A 17,727-nucleotide genomic window follows, 5' to 3' on the forward strand; every position below is an offset into this window, starting at 1 on the left:
AGGGCCACACAAATGACCGGCCAACCTTGAAGAGAGAGATGACTTGTTCCCTTACTCTCTTCATTGGGTATCACGTTGATCGTCTTCTACTTTGAGTTTGTCTCTACTATCTCCATTTATGGTTGCTTCTTGCATAACAATTTGGGTGCTGCTTTTGACAATTCGATGGCTATCGAGCTGGTCAGCATAGTTGCTTATGCTCTTGAAACTTCACTCCATGCTTTTCACAGGGACAAGTTTTGGAAGAAATTTCAGGCTTGAGGTCAAGCCTGTTCTTTGAGCGGGTGGAAATGTTATGATTTTATCCTTATACGGGCTGTCATTCTTGTATGGGCCTTATGTTTCATGAGTTCACTACTTCTAGATGTTTTCTTTGCTTAAATAGCCACTAGGACTTGTAACAGGATCATTGAAGAATATTGAAGTTTTCATTTACTTATTTCCTTTAGGTTCCTTTAGCTTCCTTCATTTACAAATTACAATGCCATTTTCCGGTTACGATCCCGGGGATCGTAATAGATTAAGATTGTTCCTTCCGACAAAAGATTCCGACCACACCGCCCCCCTTGACTTCAGTTTGTTTCCGTCACTGTCCAGGGGGATAACATTGGGTTTCGTCTGGTTCGACTCTATACCCAAATTATAGGTTTGATCATCTTCTTCTTTGGTTCCTCGTGCAGAAATAGAGTCGAATCAGTTTTTGGTTTCCTCGCATCAAAAGAAGGAATACACATTAAAATTAAAAAATAATATAATGACAAACTCGATCCGTAGTTGGTTTCCAGGTTTCAGGTTTCATGTAAAAACCATTTTCTTTTTACTGCAAAACGATTATCGACAATGATCTATATTTTGTGAAGGTGGCTCTAATACCACATGTAATCTTAAACTGAAAAGCCATTAGATCGCTTCACAATGAATACAGATACAATTGTATAAAAGTAAGAACAACAAATAGATAAAGAATGGATCGTGAACCTTTAAACTGAATGACCACTCAATCCAAGCCTAAGTCTTTTGCACTGCATCTCAATTTTGGTATCCTTTCTATGGGGCAAGAAACTATATTACCGAGAGCATATGAGAAAATGCAGGGACCTAAGCTTTTTATAGAGAATTGGATATTTTGTAACCTCCCATAAAGGAAACAATTTAAGTCCAAATCTCTATTGTAATTGCATATCTTATTAGGTTAACTTAATAACCAAGTCATATTAGATTCATACTTTATTTACGGTGGATACACCGTAAATAAAGTATTTAAGATTAAAATCTCAAGATTTTCCAATTACTTATTCTGCGTAAATTGGTAAGTTGTTGATGACTCGATGTAAACTAATGATAAAGTCCATTTCAGTCTTTCACATCACACTCACTACCTACCTCTCTTCAGCGTAAGCAATCTTACCTGGAGCGGTGTCCAGTAGTATAACAATTAAGATAAACATCCAACGATTGTTGTGAACTACTTTTAAGTGATCATATTTACGTCTCTTCGTATTGTTGAAATGTGAGCTTACAAACCATCCAACATTGTTACTTTCTAATTGTTGCAGAGAGGCAAAATAAGAAGAAAAATTTGAAAGATAAAAGGTGAAAAATTCCGTACGAAATTAAGAGTTGTTTGACAAAAAGAAAATGAAAATTAAGAGCAGAAAATTTAAATTGAATAAAAATAAAATAAAAAAACAAGGAAGCCGAGCGAAGTCATGGCTCAAGAGCCTGGACTGAGACTAAACTAAAACCCTACTAAAAACCCTCACTACATTTTTAGGAAAGGCAGCGTGAGACTGCAAAAAACAAAGAGCAGAAACCAATGTCTCCCTTTCACTTCACCTTCCGCTCCGTCCTAAACCCCCACCACCACCGCCACGTCAGCCGCAGAACCTTCGTGGACACCACCATAAACTGGGTCCGCGACCGCGGCCTCGACCACGTGGTCGAGCGGGAGAGAAACCTCCGGCCAATCATCAACATCAAGAACCTCATCAAATCAGAGCCCTCCAAATCCCTCCCCATTTCCCTCCTCACCAAATCCCGCCACTCCCTCATGATCCCCACGCGCCCCGTCGAGTTCGTCCGCCAATACCCCTCCATTTTCGAGGAGTTCCTCCCCGCCGGCATCGCCGCCGTCCAGCCCCACGTCCGCCTCACCCCGCAAGTCCTCGACATCGACGCCAACGAGCAGTTGGTGTATCAGAGCGTGACCTACACGCACCAAGCCGCCGATCGCCTCTTCAAGCTGCTAATGCTGGTGAGAAGCAACAAACTGCCGCTGAATCTCATTGAGCTTTTCAAATGGGATTTGGGGCTTCCTCAAGATTACGTGGACACCATTGTGCCGGAGTTTCCGGATTACTTTAAGATTGTAGTGGGGAAATATGGGCAGCCGGAGTTGGAGATGGTGTGTTGGAGTGATGAGCTGGCCACTTCGGTTATGGAGAAGAAGGCAAAACAGGGCTATGTCAAGGGAATGCCGCTTGCTTTTCCTGTGCAGTTTTCGAGAGGTTTCGAGATGGATAAGAAGATGAAGAAGTGGATTGATGAGTGGCAGAAGTTGCCGTATGTGTCTCCTTATGAGAATGCAGCTCATCTGTCGTCTCAGAGTGACGAGTCGGATAAGTGGGCCGTTGCGGTTTTGCATGAGCTTCTGCATATTTTGGTTCCGAAGAAGACAGACAGGGAGAATGTTTTGGCTCTGGGAGAGTATTTGGGGATTAGATCGAGGTTTAAGCGGGCATTGCTTCACCATCCGGGAATATTGTATGTGTCGAGCAAGATTAGGACTTATACAGTTGTGTTGAGAGAAGGGTATAAGAGGGGTGCCATTATCGAAAATCATCCGCTGATGGACATAAGAAACCAGTATATTCACCTCATGAATGCTGTGAAGGAAGATGGTAAAACGATAAGTTCTAAGGAGAAAAAGAAGAAGAAGGGAATTGAAGATTCTAAAGGAGAGGATGTAGAAGAGGACGACGATGACAATGAGGAAGCGATGGAAGGGGAGTTGTGTGATTCTTCTGATGCTGAAGTGGAGCATGACAATGTTGACAGTGAAGACGATGAAGAAGAAGATGAAGACGATGATGAAGAAGAGAGTATGACAAGCGTTCGAATGAATGATGCTAATACTAGAGGAAGAAGAGCTAGGAAATCTAATTTTGATGTCATGACACCGTCCAGAAATGCTGGAAGAAGAGGAAGTTCAGGTCAAAGAAGAGCTTGGAAATCTGATAATACTGAGAGAGGGAGGTCTGGTGGACAATACCCTGGTAGGAGTGGGAACGAAGTCTCAGCAGAAACTTCTAGAAGAACACAAGCTGATGTTAGGCATAATGTCCACCAAAATTCAAGAGAAACATCAAATCGCTCCAGAAGCAGGGGGAGTTCTTCACCAGACAAGAAGAATTATGTTTAGAGAAAGTCGGCTAGTTTTCTGCAACAACATTCCGATAGGTTTGTTCTATGTTCTAGATACTACCTTGTTATGAGCTTGGAAATATATTTGCCTGCTTAACAATTGTGATTGACAATGGCTGTGACTTATATGTTCATTCATACAATTAAAACCATCAATAAATAAAAACTTTATATTAATGGCATGAGAAAGCTATTGCCTGTTTGAGTTTAGGAGACCCCCAACTCTGTTTCCCTAGGGAGCATATAGTAACATAAATTGGTAAAACATCCACTTCTTCTTCCATACAGAATTACCCTTCTTTCACCATTGATGTAAGCTGTCATGGAAGGAGTAGAATAGAATGAGGAGAAATAAGTATAGCTGAGAGTATAATGGCCTATGGCCTATGAAATTGTAGTCAAATATAAACAGTTGGTAGAGAACACAATTAGGCAATAGAAAGAAGCTGTAAGAATCATTCATACATCATAGCATTCAGCAGTCTTGCAGTGTTCCTGTTGTTGTTTAGGAATCTCAGCAATAGGACACTTCAGTATTGCTTAAGATGAAATTCTGGGTGTACAGCTCTCTGGGAGATTGCCATGCCTAAAATGATTAAGCTTTTTTCACTTAAGTTTCCATTATAATTAAAGCATTTCCTTCTTGTTACTAAACAATGAGAAAACAGACGAGCCAGAGGAACTAACCCCAAGCAAAGAATTCACAAATATCATTTCAGTATTTCCCTTTTTGTTTCTTGATGGCCACAGGACAAAGATGTTCAATTGAAATCCCAAACGGTTTTTTCACACTTTTGCCTGCTCAGGCATAGCATGCCCAATCTTCCCACTACATAGCTCTAGTAATTTCACCTCTCCTTCCATGATAGAATGGGTTATGTGACTTGGTAGGTCTATAGGATCATCTAGAATGGATGTCTAACATTAGCTTAGATACAAACTTTTCCTGCTTGAGGTGCAATTTTTTCTGGCCAGTTTTTACTATTTCCCTTCTGTAATTTTATTGACACCCTATGTTGTGTTGGTTTTATAAGGAGATATCATAGGACAAACTGTATTTCCCTCGGAAACCTTAAGCTTTTTTCTCAAAGTACATGTAAAATAAACATTTCTTAATTAAAAATGGATAAAAATGTGAAAGAACTCCATTGACTGAAAGATTGGGCAAGGAAGAGACGGAGTTTTCAAAATAGGTTTGAAGGCATATGATCGTGTGGAGTGTAGGTAGATGGAGAAATGAATTTGGGAGGCCAGCAAAAAATGCGTCACATGCTTTGACATTCGGGAATCCACTTGTAAACTTTTTCATCTACAGTGGTAGAAGATGTTTCAAGTAGACTAAAGGACATAGCAAAGGAGGCCTATTAAGGAGAGTTGTAAGTTGGCACAGAAGATGCCCTTTTGACTTAGCTAATGACACTATTTTTCTCAGGGGATAAGCAGAAATAGAACATCCTTTAATTATTTTAGGGAATTGTTAATTAACAAAGCCAAGTGTTTGCTTGTGAATTGAATGGGGAAAGTGGAAGATCATCAGTCTCTGAATTCTGAAAAGATTCATGCAAAGGGTAGGTGGCTGTGGGTATCTTTGGTTTTTTTTATATTATTTTTTATTTTTTATAATTGCTCAAAGATGTGTTTTCAGTTTCTTTAGAAAGAAGGAAGAGGAACTGCAACACAATTTTGTAAACAGTATTTTCTTGATGCAACAATCTTCTTTGGAGGGAAAAAAAAACAATGACCATAGATCCTGTTTTATGAAACTTGAATGTCTGAGATTTAAGAGGAGAGAAAAGAATCATAAAACAATAGTAGAGGCTTCAGGTCCTTGTTTATGAGATGTATGACTTATGAGTTAAGGGTAAAAGGTTCAAGTTTCCCGTCAGTAATGGAGGTTAACACTTAACGGGTTATTACATAGAAGATATCCTGTTTGGTAAATAAGAAGATATCTGCTTTTCTTATGAAATCACTGATCCTGACAGCAATTTGGTAAAGCATCTGAAAGGTCGTCTTTCATTTCTTCTTCAAATGATCAGGGGCGAAATATCCTTCTTGTTTTGAACATCTCACATATATTTTTTTTTATTTCTTTCCCATACCTTCTTCCTTTTAGGTTTCCTCATCATCTCTGTTTCGTGGTCCAGTCTTGTTTAGGTTTTTGCATCTTGTTTCTTTTCCTCTTGTTGGTGCAGCTCTTTCTAGCTATAGCATGGCCCAGGTAACATTAATTTGGGTTTTGTTTCTTATCATTATCCATAACCGGCTTTCTCTTTATTTTCCGGGGTTGAATTTATATCTCAGTTCACTCTTCTGAAATGTCAAAGAAAATCATCTTGACTTTCAAAACAAGTATTTATTTTAGGTTCTTCGAGAATTTTTTATTTTTTATATTGTTTATTCTTGTACTTTGAGTTTTCTTGATTTTTTTTTTTTTGGTTTAATTTTCTGATTATTGGTGTGTTTGATGGGTAGTTCTCTTCCAATTAATCATAATACAGACTTCGCTGGTTTTAGAGAAAGATGAGTATTATGGCCCAGTTGTTTTGTTTTCAGCATTGTACAGATTAGAATCTTGTCCACGTTATAGAATACACTTTGATAAAATCCTCTGTCGCCACCTTACAAGTTGTCAACATTTATTATCTTCCTTGAAAATTTTTGACGAACAACTACTATGTTTTTCTAGAACTACATCATTTCACATAGGCTGTTCATATGAATTGTTGTTTTGTACACGTTTTGTTTTTTCGTTCTAGGCATTTCTGTTTTCTTTTACCTTTTGCATGACTATAATTTATTCTTTTAATCTTTCCTTCTTGTGTTTTGGTACATAGATTCATGGCTTGGACTTTTTCGTTGAATAGAAACTGAAACTGGACCTGATTTTCCTCCTTTATCTGCTAATTACCTGATATGCTTATGGCATTATTTCAGTTGGCATGATGTGTCTGAGAAGAAAACCTGCATCCCCCAAATGTGACGAAGAAGACTACTGGAGGATCTGTGAGCTTGCCAAAACTTCATCTCCAATGGTAGTGAGAGCAGACTGTGATATGAGTTGTAGGGGCTTCACTGTTTAGTCTGATCATTCTTACTGGTATGAGTTTTTTTGTTTGTTTGTTAGGATAGTGTATATGATCCATCTTTCTGATAATGTAAGTGAAAAGATGAGGGAGACCAGTACACAAGGTATGATACCAAAACCTGTGAAAAAGTAATATGGCTGCAAGGTTACTGAGAGCATCAATTTGGAGTCTTGGACATTCAGATGTGCACATGTTACTTTTATCAACTTTTTGTTGTTATACGCCTCCAAACATCAGAAAATTCATCTAGAATCCTTATTGAAGTTTCACTCTAATTCTTGTATCTTGTCTTTGCTGCACACTATGATTCATTGTAGGTTTACGACATAATGTGCATTGATCACCTGTATTGTATTTGTTAAATACACTGAAGTCCATCTACCACAGTAATGCTGATTTGACCATCTTATGGTATTTCCTTTGAATACCTGCTGGCCCCCAATTTTCTCATCCTTTTTCTGCCGTGCTGATGATTGTGCATCTGCAGGCCGTTTTGTGCAATCGGGGTTGTTTTTTCATGAGAACTCTTTCTCGCTGTTTCCAGTTGCTTACTAGTGTTGTCTAATAAATGCAAGTGAACAAAAACAAGCAGTTTGTATGTGCATGGAGCGTCAGTGTATAATCTCTTTTTTTAACTGAAAGCAAGACTTGGAGAAAATGAAAACAAATACTTCTTTAATCTAGTTGCTATGCTTATATGAGACCTTAAGATCCTGAGTTATACTAATTGAAAATATTACTGGGACATAGCATTCTAAAGCTTCCTAAAAGCTATTACTGGGACATATTCCTTTTCTCACCTGCCAAATACAACTTGAACCAAACCCAATTATAAACTGGCAAAATACAAGCTTAAAAATATGAAGTTTTGTATTGAAATAAAATAAAGTTGAACTACAAGCTAACAACGAATCATGCTGTTCTTGCTTAGAACTGCTGGTGCTGTAGTCTTGTGCACTATTTCATCTCAACATCGTTAAGGTTTGAGTATGTTAAATTGTTGAACCCTCTAAGGAAAACTTTGATAGAAATTAGCCTTGTTTTTTTCTTCTGGATACTATCTCTGCTGCCCAAGCTTTGCCTACATCAGTCTGGAACTTCCCTGCGAAAAAGTTTGAAATTACAGAGGATATATAAGCCTCTCGTAAAGTAACTCACAGAAATACAAAGCATAAATGCCACAAAATAACTGACTGACACTCCTAAGACTTCATTCTCATTTGGGGGCAGTGAATTTTTAATGAACATACAAATTCATCTCCCATCTAATGGAGGCGAGTGGATATTGATGCAGATGTAATTCAAAATATCAGGTTCAAAATATTAGTGAAAAATGAGTAAAAGAAAAACTTGGATATGGATGCAAATCAAATCAAAGACAAATGAATATACCAGCAGTTGACTGGAAAAACTCATCCAAGTCCTTTCCTTGACCTGCATAAAAAGAATAGAAAAAGATTTTAGCCAGACACGGGAATCTTTCATAAGCGCACACTATAGGTGCAAACTTTATATTCTTTGAAAGTGTAATTATAAATAATTGCCAAAAAGGATATGTAATTATAGTTAATATTGTGTTTGAAAAAGTAACAGCATGTTTGATACTGTAATACCAAAATGATAAGAACAGCCTCACCATTCTCATATTCCAAGGCTTGAAGTATCATCTCCACCTGCATGTAAGAAACAATTATAAAAGTAAGCTATATGTTCAACTACCAAGGAGAAAATTTTTAGTACCAACTCTAGCAAATCTATTACTACCAACATGAAGTTATGAACAACATTTTAAGTGCTTGCAACTTCTCAGTCAGCTTCTTTATCCTATTATCTCTTTTTACTCAAGTTATGTGTTACCTTACAGATATTGTCTGTATGACATCCCATAAATAACAGTATTTTGAAGTCCATTGACCCTCACAAAACCTACATTATTCTTAATTTTTAATATTTAACTTTAAAAAGTGTTCGCCAATTTTCATTCAGATTATCAAAAAACAATGAAGGAAAAAAAAAAAAAAAAAACCTAAACCTGGCCAATAAACACTGTAGCATTTTGAAGTGATTAGCCATTATTGTACATAATGTCTTCCAACAACACGTACACAATAATCATCAGCTGGCCGCCTTTACATAATTTTCACCATATATGACTGGAAACTAATCGTAGGAAGTGCTGAAGTTCGCTCATTTAGCAGGAGATATGAACGGACAACATACCTTGTCAAAGTCCTTGACAATTTGAGCTTCTGGGGAGGAATTCCCCTCATACTCCATCCACAATTCACCTATTTCCTTGGCTGAAATTTGAATTGTAAACAACTAATATATGAGAAACAGTTCCAACTTTCAGGTTTAATAATATCAAATGTAGAAATCTGGGAGGTACTAATTTAATACCTATTGAGCCTCCACCAAGTAATTTGCACATGTGGTCTATTGCCTCTTGTTCTCTTCGGTTCTTCTCTGCCTTTGGTACCCCATCTGCGGGGGTTATATCCCCAACAATAGCTACCCAAGAAATCATACATAACCACAATTTATAACTCGACAATCAACGAATCAAATTCATTTATTTTTCTACAAAAAGATAACCACTTAATATTTTCAAATTAAGTTCCTCATTACTCGGTAGGGTATAATGTTTCCGGAATGTAAATAACTAGGATTTCAACCATCTAAAAGTAGAATCTTACAGTAGTAATTACCAATTTGTTAATATAAACATGCCACACACTCTGAAAAGGAAAGTTCATTTCTAAACATGTCTACAATTTTCATTTCCTCATTTCAATTTCGAAAACAACGAATTAGAGACTCACCTTCAGCAATGTCATGAACAATGGCGATCTTTATGCACCTGAAATATTGTAAAAGCGAAACTCAGTAAAAACACTAGGGAGTTGTATAGAAGCAGAAATGTGAATCTCGAAACCTAACTTGTCTCGATTGACACCAGGAATATCCGAAGCAATGAGAGCCATTAATCCCATGCGGTACATATGGTCAGCTACAGACTCTGGATCCTTCACATCTCTCTTAACCCATCCAGCTCTTTTCGTCGTCTTTACAATCACAATCACAACAGAAACACATTCAAATCCAAAACACATTCGCGGCAAAACGGAAGGAAAAGTGTGAAAATTGAAAATTGATTACCTTAAGGCGGTGGCAGAGGGAGAGAAAATCAATGGCAGAGGAGGCGGGAGGAGACGAAGAGGTTGGGTCGGGGTTGATGGCGTCACCGCCGGTGTGGGATGACGGTGACGACGAAGCTTCGGTGGCCATACGGCGAACCCTAGAAGAAGAAGAAGAAGAAGCAGAGGTGAGTGTGGGCTTCAAGGAGGTGAGGGGAGCGGAATAGAGAGAAGGTGTTAGGAGGAGCGATTTACAGAGGAACACTCGACTCATTTTTTTTCCTTTCTTTTTTCGATTTCCTTCCTTTTTTTTTGCTTTCCTTTAATTTTCGGTCAAATTTTGTTGGGTCCATAGAATCCAACACATTTGGTTATCTCATTACGGATGAGAATCTTTATTTATCAAAGTTCTATAAAAGTTTTTACAGTGATCAATGTGATACTTTAGATTTAGAATGTGACTTCTGTCTATTTTATATCAATGTTTTCAGTCCTGATCACCTGGTCAGCAACTGACCAGGGATCATTTGCTCAATCACCGTCCGATTTTTCATCACAGCTAAGTGATGAGAGAGAATAGAGAGTTGTGAACCGTCCGATTTCAATCGGACGGTGATTGAGCAAATGATCCCTGGTCAGTTGCTGACCAGGTGATCAGGATCGTCAATGTTTTATTAAATGTGAGGTCATGTTTTTTTTCGACTCGGGCTGTGTTTGGATGTGCTATAATTTTAAGAAGGGTTTTTGACCATTTACCTTATTTTTAGGGATTTTTTTCTCACTTATCAAATTAAGTTTTTTTAATTCCCTCTTACCTAAAACACTCTAAGGAGGTCTTTCCTAATACCCCATTAATTTTTTTTTTATTTTTTTATTTTTTTTAATACCATTTTACCCTCACCCCTTTGCTACTGAGAGAGAGAGAGAGAGAGAGAGAGAGAGAGAGAGAGAGAGAGAGAGAGAGAGAGAGAGAGAGAGAGAGAGAGAGAGAGAGAGAGAGAGAGAGAGAGAGAGAGAGAGAGAGAGAGAGAGAGAGACCATAGGAGACTTCGCCGGAGCCGGTCACCGATCGTCGGATTCCGGTCACCGATCGCTAGATTCCGGTCACCGATCGCCGGATTCCGGTTACCGATCCGGAGTCCGGTCACCGATTGCCGGATTCCGGTCACCGATCGCCGGATTCTGGCCAACTTTTGCCGGAGTCCGGTCACCGGTTGTCGGAATCCGGTCACCTACCGCTGCCCAAAGAATGTCCCCAATAGACGTCTATTGCCCCCTAATAGACGACTATTGCCCCTCAATAGAGGACAATAAACCTCTATTGGCCCCCAATAGACGTATATTGTCCCCTAATAGAACTTTCAATTGCCGGAATAGGAACTAATCTTCCTAAAATTAGACAAAGAAAATTTTGATTAAAGAAAAAAATAAGGAGATTACATCTAATTCAAAACGTCTATTGCCCTCCAATAGACGTCTATTGCCCTCCAATAGACGTCTATTGCCCTCCAATAGACGTCTATTGCCCCCTAATAGACCCGTATTGCCCTCCAATAATTTTTTTTTTCTTTCTGTTGGGCCTTCTGTCTTGCAACCAACATCCAAATTTTGAAAAAAAATAACGAAACAAATCATACCCAAACAGACATTACAATGCAAACTCTGAGCTACTATTGAAAATCCACCCAATGACAACTCCTAACATGTTTCAAGGTATCAAATTTTAACTCACTCCCAATTTTGGAGAAGGGAGATCAGAAGAGAGATTCAGAGCAGAGTATTGAACAAAACGAGTTGGAAGGTGAGACACCGAGGCTATTTGTACAGTTTGACTTGTGTGCAGAAGAAGCCATCACCGGCACAATCACAACGGGTCGACTGCGAATAGATTCTCGGAGCTGAGCCAAGCCACTAGCCCACGGTCGAGCTGGCTGGACATGGAGAGACTGGGCCGAACAAGAACCCTCTCTCCCTGCTTCGAAATACCTTGAAAATGGACCCGAATCTTGCCGGAGATGACTGTTCTCCGGTGGGCTGCAGTGGAATCGAGTCGAAAGAGGCTCGTCCCCGGCGTCGTGATCTCCGGCGGAGACAATGTTTTTCGAGGTGTGGAGAAGGTGGCGGAGGAGTGAGTTCGACGGTGGCAGAAAGCTGAAGAAGTCGCCGTTCCAGATCGACTTTGATCATCAGCGAGAACGAGATGTCAAGGGTGAGCTTCTCCGATGAGTTGGACTCCGATGTGGTTGAGTTGGATCCGGCCGGGTCGGAGGGGAAGAGGAAGAACACGGTGGCGGAGCCTTCGAGAGAGAGAGAGAGAGGAGAGACAGAGAGAGAGATCGGAGAGCAATGAGAGAGAGGATAGAGATCGATGGCATTGATGTAGTTTTTTGATTAGGCTGAGGTCAAAATTGTTATTTCACTTTAAATTGTGTTAGTGGGAATAAAAATCTGTTGTTGGGGTAAGTAGGATAATTTTGTCAATTTTGGTGCTTTGGGTTAAGGCCCCTTTTAAGAAATACTGACGAAAGATGAACGAAAGTATCACGTTGAGCTGATTTTACAAGTTTTGGTATAATATTTATTTTTTTAAGGATTAAATACTTGTTACTCCTCAAACTTTTGCCTGAAAAACAGTTTAGTCCCTCGCCTTTCAAATTAAACTGGATAGTCCTTATTCTCTCTAATTCTCACACAACAGGTCCAAAATGATCTGAAATGGCTATTATGCCCCTTATTTTCTATTTTTATTATTATTTTTATTTTTTTTCTCTATTTTTTTAATTTTTCTCCCTTTTTTTTATACTCTCTCTCTCTCTCTCTCTCTCTCCCTCCCTCCCTCCCTCCCTCTCTCCCTCTTTCCTGGCCACACGGTCTCTCTCTCTCTCCCTCGACCTCTCTTCTCTTCTCTTCCTCTGCCATCACCGGAGACCACCACTTCCAGCCACCATCTCACCAAAAACCTAAACTCTCCCTTTCTCTCTTCTCAGCTGCGCGTCCTTCTCTCTCTCCCCTGACCTCTCGCTCCCTCTCTCTTCTTCTTCCCTCTGCAACCACCGGAGAACACCATCTCCGGCCACCATTTCATTTCTTCTGCCATGTCTAATCTACCAACTCAAAAATGATTTTTTTACTTACATTTATCAAAGTACGGATCAAGAATAGGTTTGAGCACCTCCCTGCAACAAGCCAAGCATGAAATCTACTTCGCCTAATCATGAGTAAAGCATCAAACTAATCAACCTGAGTCTTTTCCCGAAAAGATGAACCCAAAATTTCCAACCATTTACGCATCACGCACATGAAAAAAACAATAAATTCAAGCACAAAATCTACAAAAATCACCGAAGCGATTGAAGCAAAACAGCAATCGAATACGCATAAACAGCCATCAAATACATGAACAGAAAGAAGAAAAAGCATCGAAATAACAGAAAAAACGCGTAAGGCGTAAGCCAAAACAGCAAAAGCAGTAGATGCCGATACTCACAAGCAGATAGAACCAGCCACAGAACCTAATAGACAAGTCTGAATAGTCTGTACAAGAGGAGTGAATGAATCACAGGAGGATTTGCTGCCTACAGACAACCAAATTGAACCCAAATTAGCTAAAATTTCCGAAAACACCAAACATTCGATTAATCAATTCGATTAATCAATTCATAAAACACGAAGATTGCCTAATAGAGGCGGTCTGAAGCTCCAGCAGCCATGAGCGGCGAAGCTAGATTCTCCCACGCACCAGCGGCGGCGCGTTAAGCGCGTGCGGCGGCTCTGGTCAGAATCGGAGGTCGGGAGTTTGGGGTTTCGAAAGATAGTGTAGCTCCGACTTCGTTTATGGAGGTGTTGAAGCTCGATTCGAGCTGGAGACTAGAAATCGAAGGCATGCAGAGCCGAGAACTTCAGTGATGCTCGAACGGCGTCGTCAGGCGTAGGCGGGCAGATGGGTTTCTGGATTTGGGTGCTGGATCGATTGGAGGTGGCGCGCGTGATGAAATGGTGGCCGGAGATGGTGTTCTCCGGTGGTTGCAGAGGGAAGAAGAAGAGAGAGGGAGCGTGAGGTCAGGGGAGAGAGAGAAGGACGCGCGGCTGAGAAGAGAGAAAGGGAGATTTTAGGTTTTTGGTGAGATGGTGGCCGGAAGTGGTGGTCTCCGGTGATGGCAGAGGAAGAGAAGAAGAAGAGAGGTCGAGGGAGAGAGAGAGAGACCGTGCGACCAGGAAAGAGGGAGAGAGGGAGGGAGGGAGGGAGAGAGAGAGAGAGTATAAAAAAAGGGGAGAAAATTAAAAAAATAGAGAAAAAAATAAAAATAGAAAATGAGGGGCATAATAGCCATTTCAGATCATTTTGGACCTGTTGTGTGAGAATTAGAGAAAATAAGGACTATCCAGTTTAATTTGAAAGGCGAGGGACTAAACTGTTTTTCAGGCAAAAGTTTGAGGAGTAACAAGTATTTAATCCTTTTTTTAATTATCAAGTATTATTTTTACCAGTGCAAAAGAATTTGATGAAAAACTATCTCAAAGGTAAAATCACATTCGCTTCCCAACTACCATTGAAATAGATACAATGAAAAAATTGCAAGTCCCGTCTACAAAATAAGTTGCTTGACTTCTAGGTACCTAAAGGGCGATTCTTGCATGTCTCAGTTTAAATTGGAGTAGTGTTAAAGTCACCTCTTTGACAAATAAATCGTCACTTAATAACAATATTACAGTTGATTGACAAATAGAGTGGGTGAGTTTAGAATTCCAAAGTTCAAGTTTTCTTTTGACTTTGAAGCTTCCGATGCTCCCAAGAATTTGGGACTTCTGGGAGGTTTGATAGAAGAGGTGAAATCACTCGTGGGTAAGCCACTATTAATTTATTTCCAAATAAAGTCGTCATTGAAGTTAATGAAGAAGGCATTGAAGCTGCAGCTATAACTTTCGGAACTGTCAGTAGATACCTTGGTCCTTGGGTTCATGGATCACATGCGTGTTGTTGGCGACTTTGATTCATGGCCATGGACTTCGACCCTATCCTCTTTTACAGGGGAAAAAAAGGTTGTATTGATTTTATTTAGACAAGAGGCATAGTGGGAAAATTAGAGAGATGTACATAACATATTGGTTACTTGTAAAAAGTAAGTTGGAGTTCTATTAAGTGGGGATGTCCAAATGTCAATTTTGGAGGTATGAATAGAACCTCTCAATTTTTTTCCCTTACGCATACGATTACAATCGTAAATGAGAGCTGTAGACACCAAAATTTTAATGAAAATAAATTCATTAAATAATTCGGTCACCACTTGAAATTATGACCGAATAAATTTAGTCAGCATGTGGGTCCCGCAAATTGTCCACGTGGCTTGTGAGTCAGCAAAATCACGCAGACTTAGAGAATGACACTTGGCGATACATGAAAGGCTTGACGGCAATAAATGAATTTGCTCCGGCTAAATCAATTGATATTAAAGCGGATCAATCAAATCAATTGATTCCGAATAAAATCAAGCATTAAATCTCATCTGCTGATTAGATATTAATTTATTTAAATTGATAATCAAGACGAAAATCAGCCATCAAATTAATTGGCTAATTCCTTAATAGTCGTAATTAAATCAGTTAATTAAAGCTGATTGATTTGATTATGCTATTAATGAAAATACAATTAAAATCAGCCATCAAATTGATTGGCTAATTCCTTAATAGTCGTGATTAAATCAGTTAATTAAGGCTGATTGATTTGATTATGTTATTAAGGAAAATGCAATTAATTACGTGTCATCAAGGCATTCCAAATTGAGAGATACGCCGACACTATAAATACCCCCTCTCAAATCAAGAGAAGGACTTCAGCCGGAGAGAAAAATTACTCCCAAAGTTCTTAAGTCTTCAAGCGCGTGAAGAGCCTTCAAGCTGCCAAATAGTCGGTTCATCACCAACCTCAAGTCAAAGCACTCGTCACGTGTCAACCCTCGTGGCCATCATACGACTCAAGATCAAGCGTCAATCGCCCTTGAGCCAAGTACACCATCGAGGACGACGACAGACAGAGGGACGCAAGCAGACGGAAGAAACCTCTCCAAAACTCAGAAGTCTCCCAAGCTCGTGAAGAACCATCAAGCTGCCAAATAGCATGTCTCTTCACCTCACCAACTTCAGACAAACAAGGGAAATCACCTGCAAGCTCAAAAGTTGTCAAACTTGCGGAAAATCAACAAGCACCAAGCAAATGTGCCGATTCATCCGCCATCAAAGCCATACTCGCCACGTGACACCGCTCGTGGTTCAAATCTGATCAAGTTCAAGCCTCTGCAGCCCTTGATCATTTGTCGTCTTCAAGTCGTCAACCAAGCAAAGTTTTTGCCAAGTTCTTCATCAAGCTCGTGGATAATCAACAAGCACTAAGCACACGTGCCGATTCATTCACCATCAAAGCTAAAGAACACTCGCCACGTGACACCTCTCGTGGTTCAAGTCTGATCAAGATCAAGCCTCTACAGCCCTTGATCATCCGTCGAAAGTAAATCCTCTACAAGTTCTTCATCAAGCTCGTGGAGAATTAACAAGCACCAAACACAAGTGCTGTTTCATCCACTACCAAAGCTGAAGAACACTCGCCACGTGACACTTCTCGTGGCACAAATCCGATCTAGAGCAAGCCTCTGCATCCCTTGATCAACCGCCTTCTACAAGTTGTCAATAAAGTAAATCCTCTACAAGTTCTTCATCAAGCTCGTGGAGAATCAACAAGCACCAAACACACGTGCTGGTTCATCCCCTACCAAAGCCGAAGAAACACCCGTCACATGACACCACTCGTGGCCTAAATCCGATCAAGATCAAGCTTCTACAGCCCTTGGTCAATCGTCTTCCTCAAATCGTCAACATAGCAGGAAGTCCACATTGCAACCGTTTGATTCAAGATCAAGTGCTCGCCACCCTTGGATTAAATCAACGTCAGAGATCGAATCAGAGGAGAATCTTGTGAAAGAGCATCTACAGAGATTGTAACCCGCAAATTCATTAATAAAAATATATTATTTTGTACACGTGTCCTTCTTTCATTCGTTGCAGGATTTTTCGTGTTTACAAGAGCATTCATAACAACCTAGCATTTGAGAACCATTCTTCTTGAAAATTACAATCAAACTCAAAACTAGCAAACCTGTGAGCTACACGATTAGAGGTACGATAGGCATGTTGAATTCCAACTGAAGAAGCCATCACCGGACGCTCACGAACACATATAACACATTGTCCATATATTTTATTTTCTTCTTTTTATTCTGCTTCCCCTTTAATATTGATTATGTAGAGCTATTTTCTGCTTGATAGGTATACACATAAAACCTATTGATCCCATCCGTCATGAGATATCTATAAATGTTTCAAAACAGGAAGATGATCAAGGTAATTAAGGGAATCTCAACTAGTAAAAGTATGTTTGTTTAAATATAAATGCATTTTGGAATAACTCATTAGGTTGTATGCTATCCTCAGATGGCAGTCCAACCCAATACCTAGAAGAAGATGTGTTTGCAATCCACCACTATGGTGCAAGGCGGACAACTAGTTGCTCAGGTATGTTGCATCTTAGAAGCAAAAAATTATTTTTGATTAGTTATATGGTAGAATAAAGTTGACCTGAAATTGAACAAGGCTGTTCACGGGCCGGAAGACATGTATAACAATATGGGGTTTGGCCTAAACTCCTAATGCAGTGAATTATAACCTAATTAATGCTATGTTCTTAATCTCACCAGCCTCAACAATTACCCTATAATATAAGAGCAATGCTAGCAACCTTCCTCTATCTACGTTCTATCTCTTCTAACATTCCTTATTCATTGTCTGCCAAGTGTATTCTTTTTTTTTTTTTTTTTTTTTTTTTGAGAAACTGTCAACAAAATTTTATTAATAATAAACAGAATAAAGATTACAACTGAAAGATGTAGAAACTACATCAAAATATAAAATAGTAAGAAAAATACTAGATGCAACAAAGCATCGGAAATAAAACCTAGCACAGGTACGAAGGGATGCAATTAAGCATTTGATGAGGCACCAGACAGAGTCCGGGCTATGTAAAACGGTAC

At 39.5% G+C, this 17,727-nt stretch overlaps 2 protein-coding genes across 2 annotated transcripts; one reads left to right on the forward strand and one right to left on the reverse strand.

Moving 5' to 3' along the window:
* Window positions 1-1,755: 1,755 nt before the first annotated feature.
* On the forward strand, window positions 1,756-6,673 carry LOC133710086 (protein WHAT'S THIS FACTOR 9, mitochondrial). The gene is made up of 2 exons (XM_062136067.1): window positions 1,756-3,459; window positions 6,361-6,673. The coding sequence occupies exon 1, from the start codon at window positions 1,817-1,819 to the stop codon at window positions 3,419-3,421; it is 1,605 nt and encodes a 534-aa protein (XP_061992051.1). The 5' UTR covers window positions 1,756-1,816; the 3' UTR covers window positions 3,422-3,459; window positions 6,361-6,673.
* A 647-nt stretch (window positions 6,674-7,320) lies between these two features.
* LOC133710087 (uncharacterized) lies at window positions 7,321-9,974 on the reverse strand. Its single transcript, XM_062136068.1, has 8 exons — window positions 9,672-9,974; window positions 9,453-9,577; window positions 9,335-9,372; window positions 8,913-9,023; window positions 8,733-8,812; window positions 8,149-8,185; window positions 7,905-7,946; window positions 7,321-7,614 (listed from the first exon to the last, which is right to left on the reverse strand). Exons 1-8 carry the CDS (start codon window positions 9,921-9,923, stop codon window positions 7,544-7,546), a joined length of 756 nt encoding a protein of 251 aa, XP_061992052.1. The 5' UTR covers window positions 9,924-9,974; the 3' UTR covers window positions 7,321-7,543.
* Window positions 9,975-17,727: the final 7,753 nt, after the last annotated feature.

The sequence above is a fragment of the Rosa rugosa genome, chromosome 5, assembly GCF_958449725.1.
Source record: "Rosa rugosa chromosome 5, drRosRugo1.1, whole genome shotgun sequence".
NCBI lineage: Eukaryota > Viridiplantae > Streptophyta > Magnoliopsida > Rosales > Rosaceae > Rosa > Rosa rugosa.

What these genes read in the sequence shown, in the direction of transcription:
- LOC133710086 (XM_062136067.1), top strand. Translation starts at nt 1,817, where the DNA reads ATGTCTCCCTTTCACTTCACCTTCCGCTCCGTCCTAAACCCCCACCAC.
- LOC133710087 (XM_062136068.1), bottom strand. Translation starts at nt 9,923, where the DNA reads ATGAGTCGAGTGTTCCTCTGTAAATCGCTCCTCCTAACACCTTCTCTC. An exon ending in TGTTCATGACATTGCTGAAG is followed by an intron (nt 9,024 to 9,334) that starts GTGAGTCTCTAA and finishes TTTCTTGGGTAG; the next exon opens with CTATTGTTGGGGATATAACC. An exon ending in ACTTGGTGGAGGCTCAATAG is followed by an intron (nt 8,813 to 8,912) that starts GTATTAAATTAG and finishes TTCAAATTTCAG; the next exon opens with CCAAGGAAATAGGTGAATTG.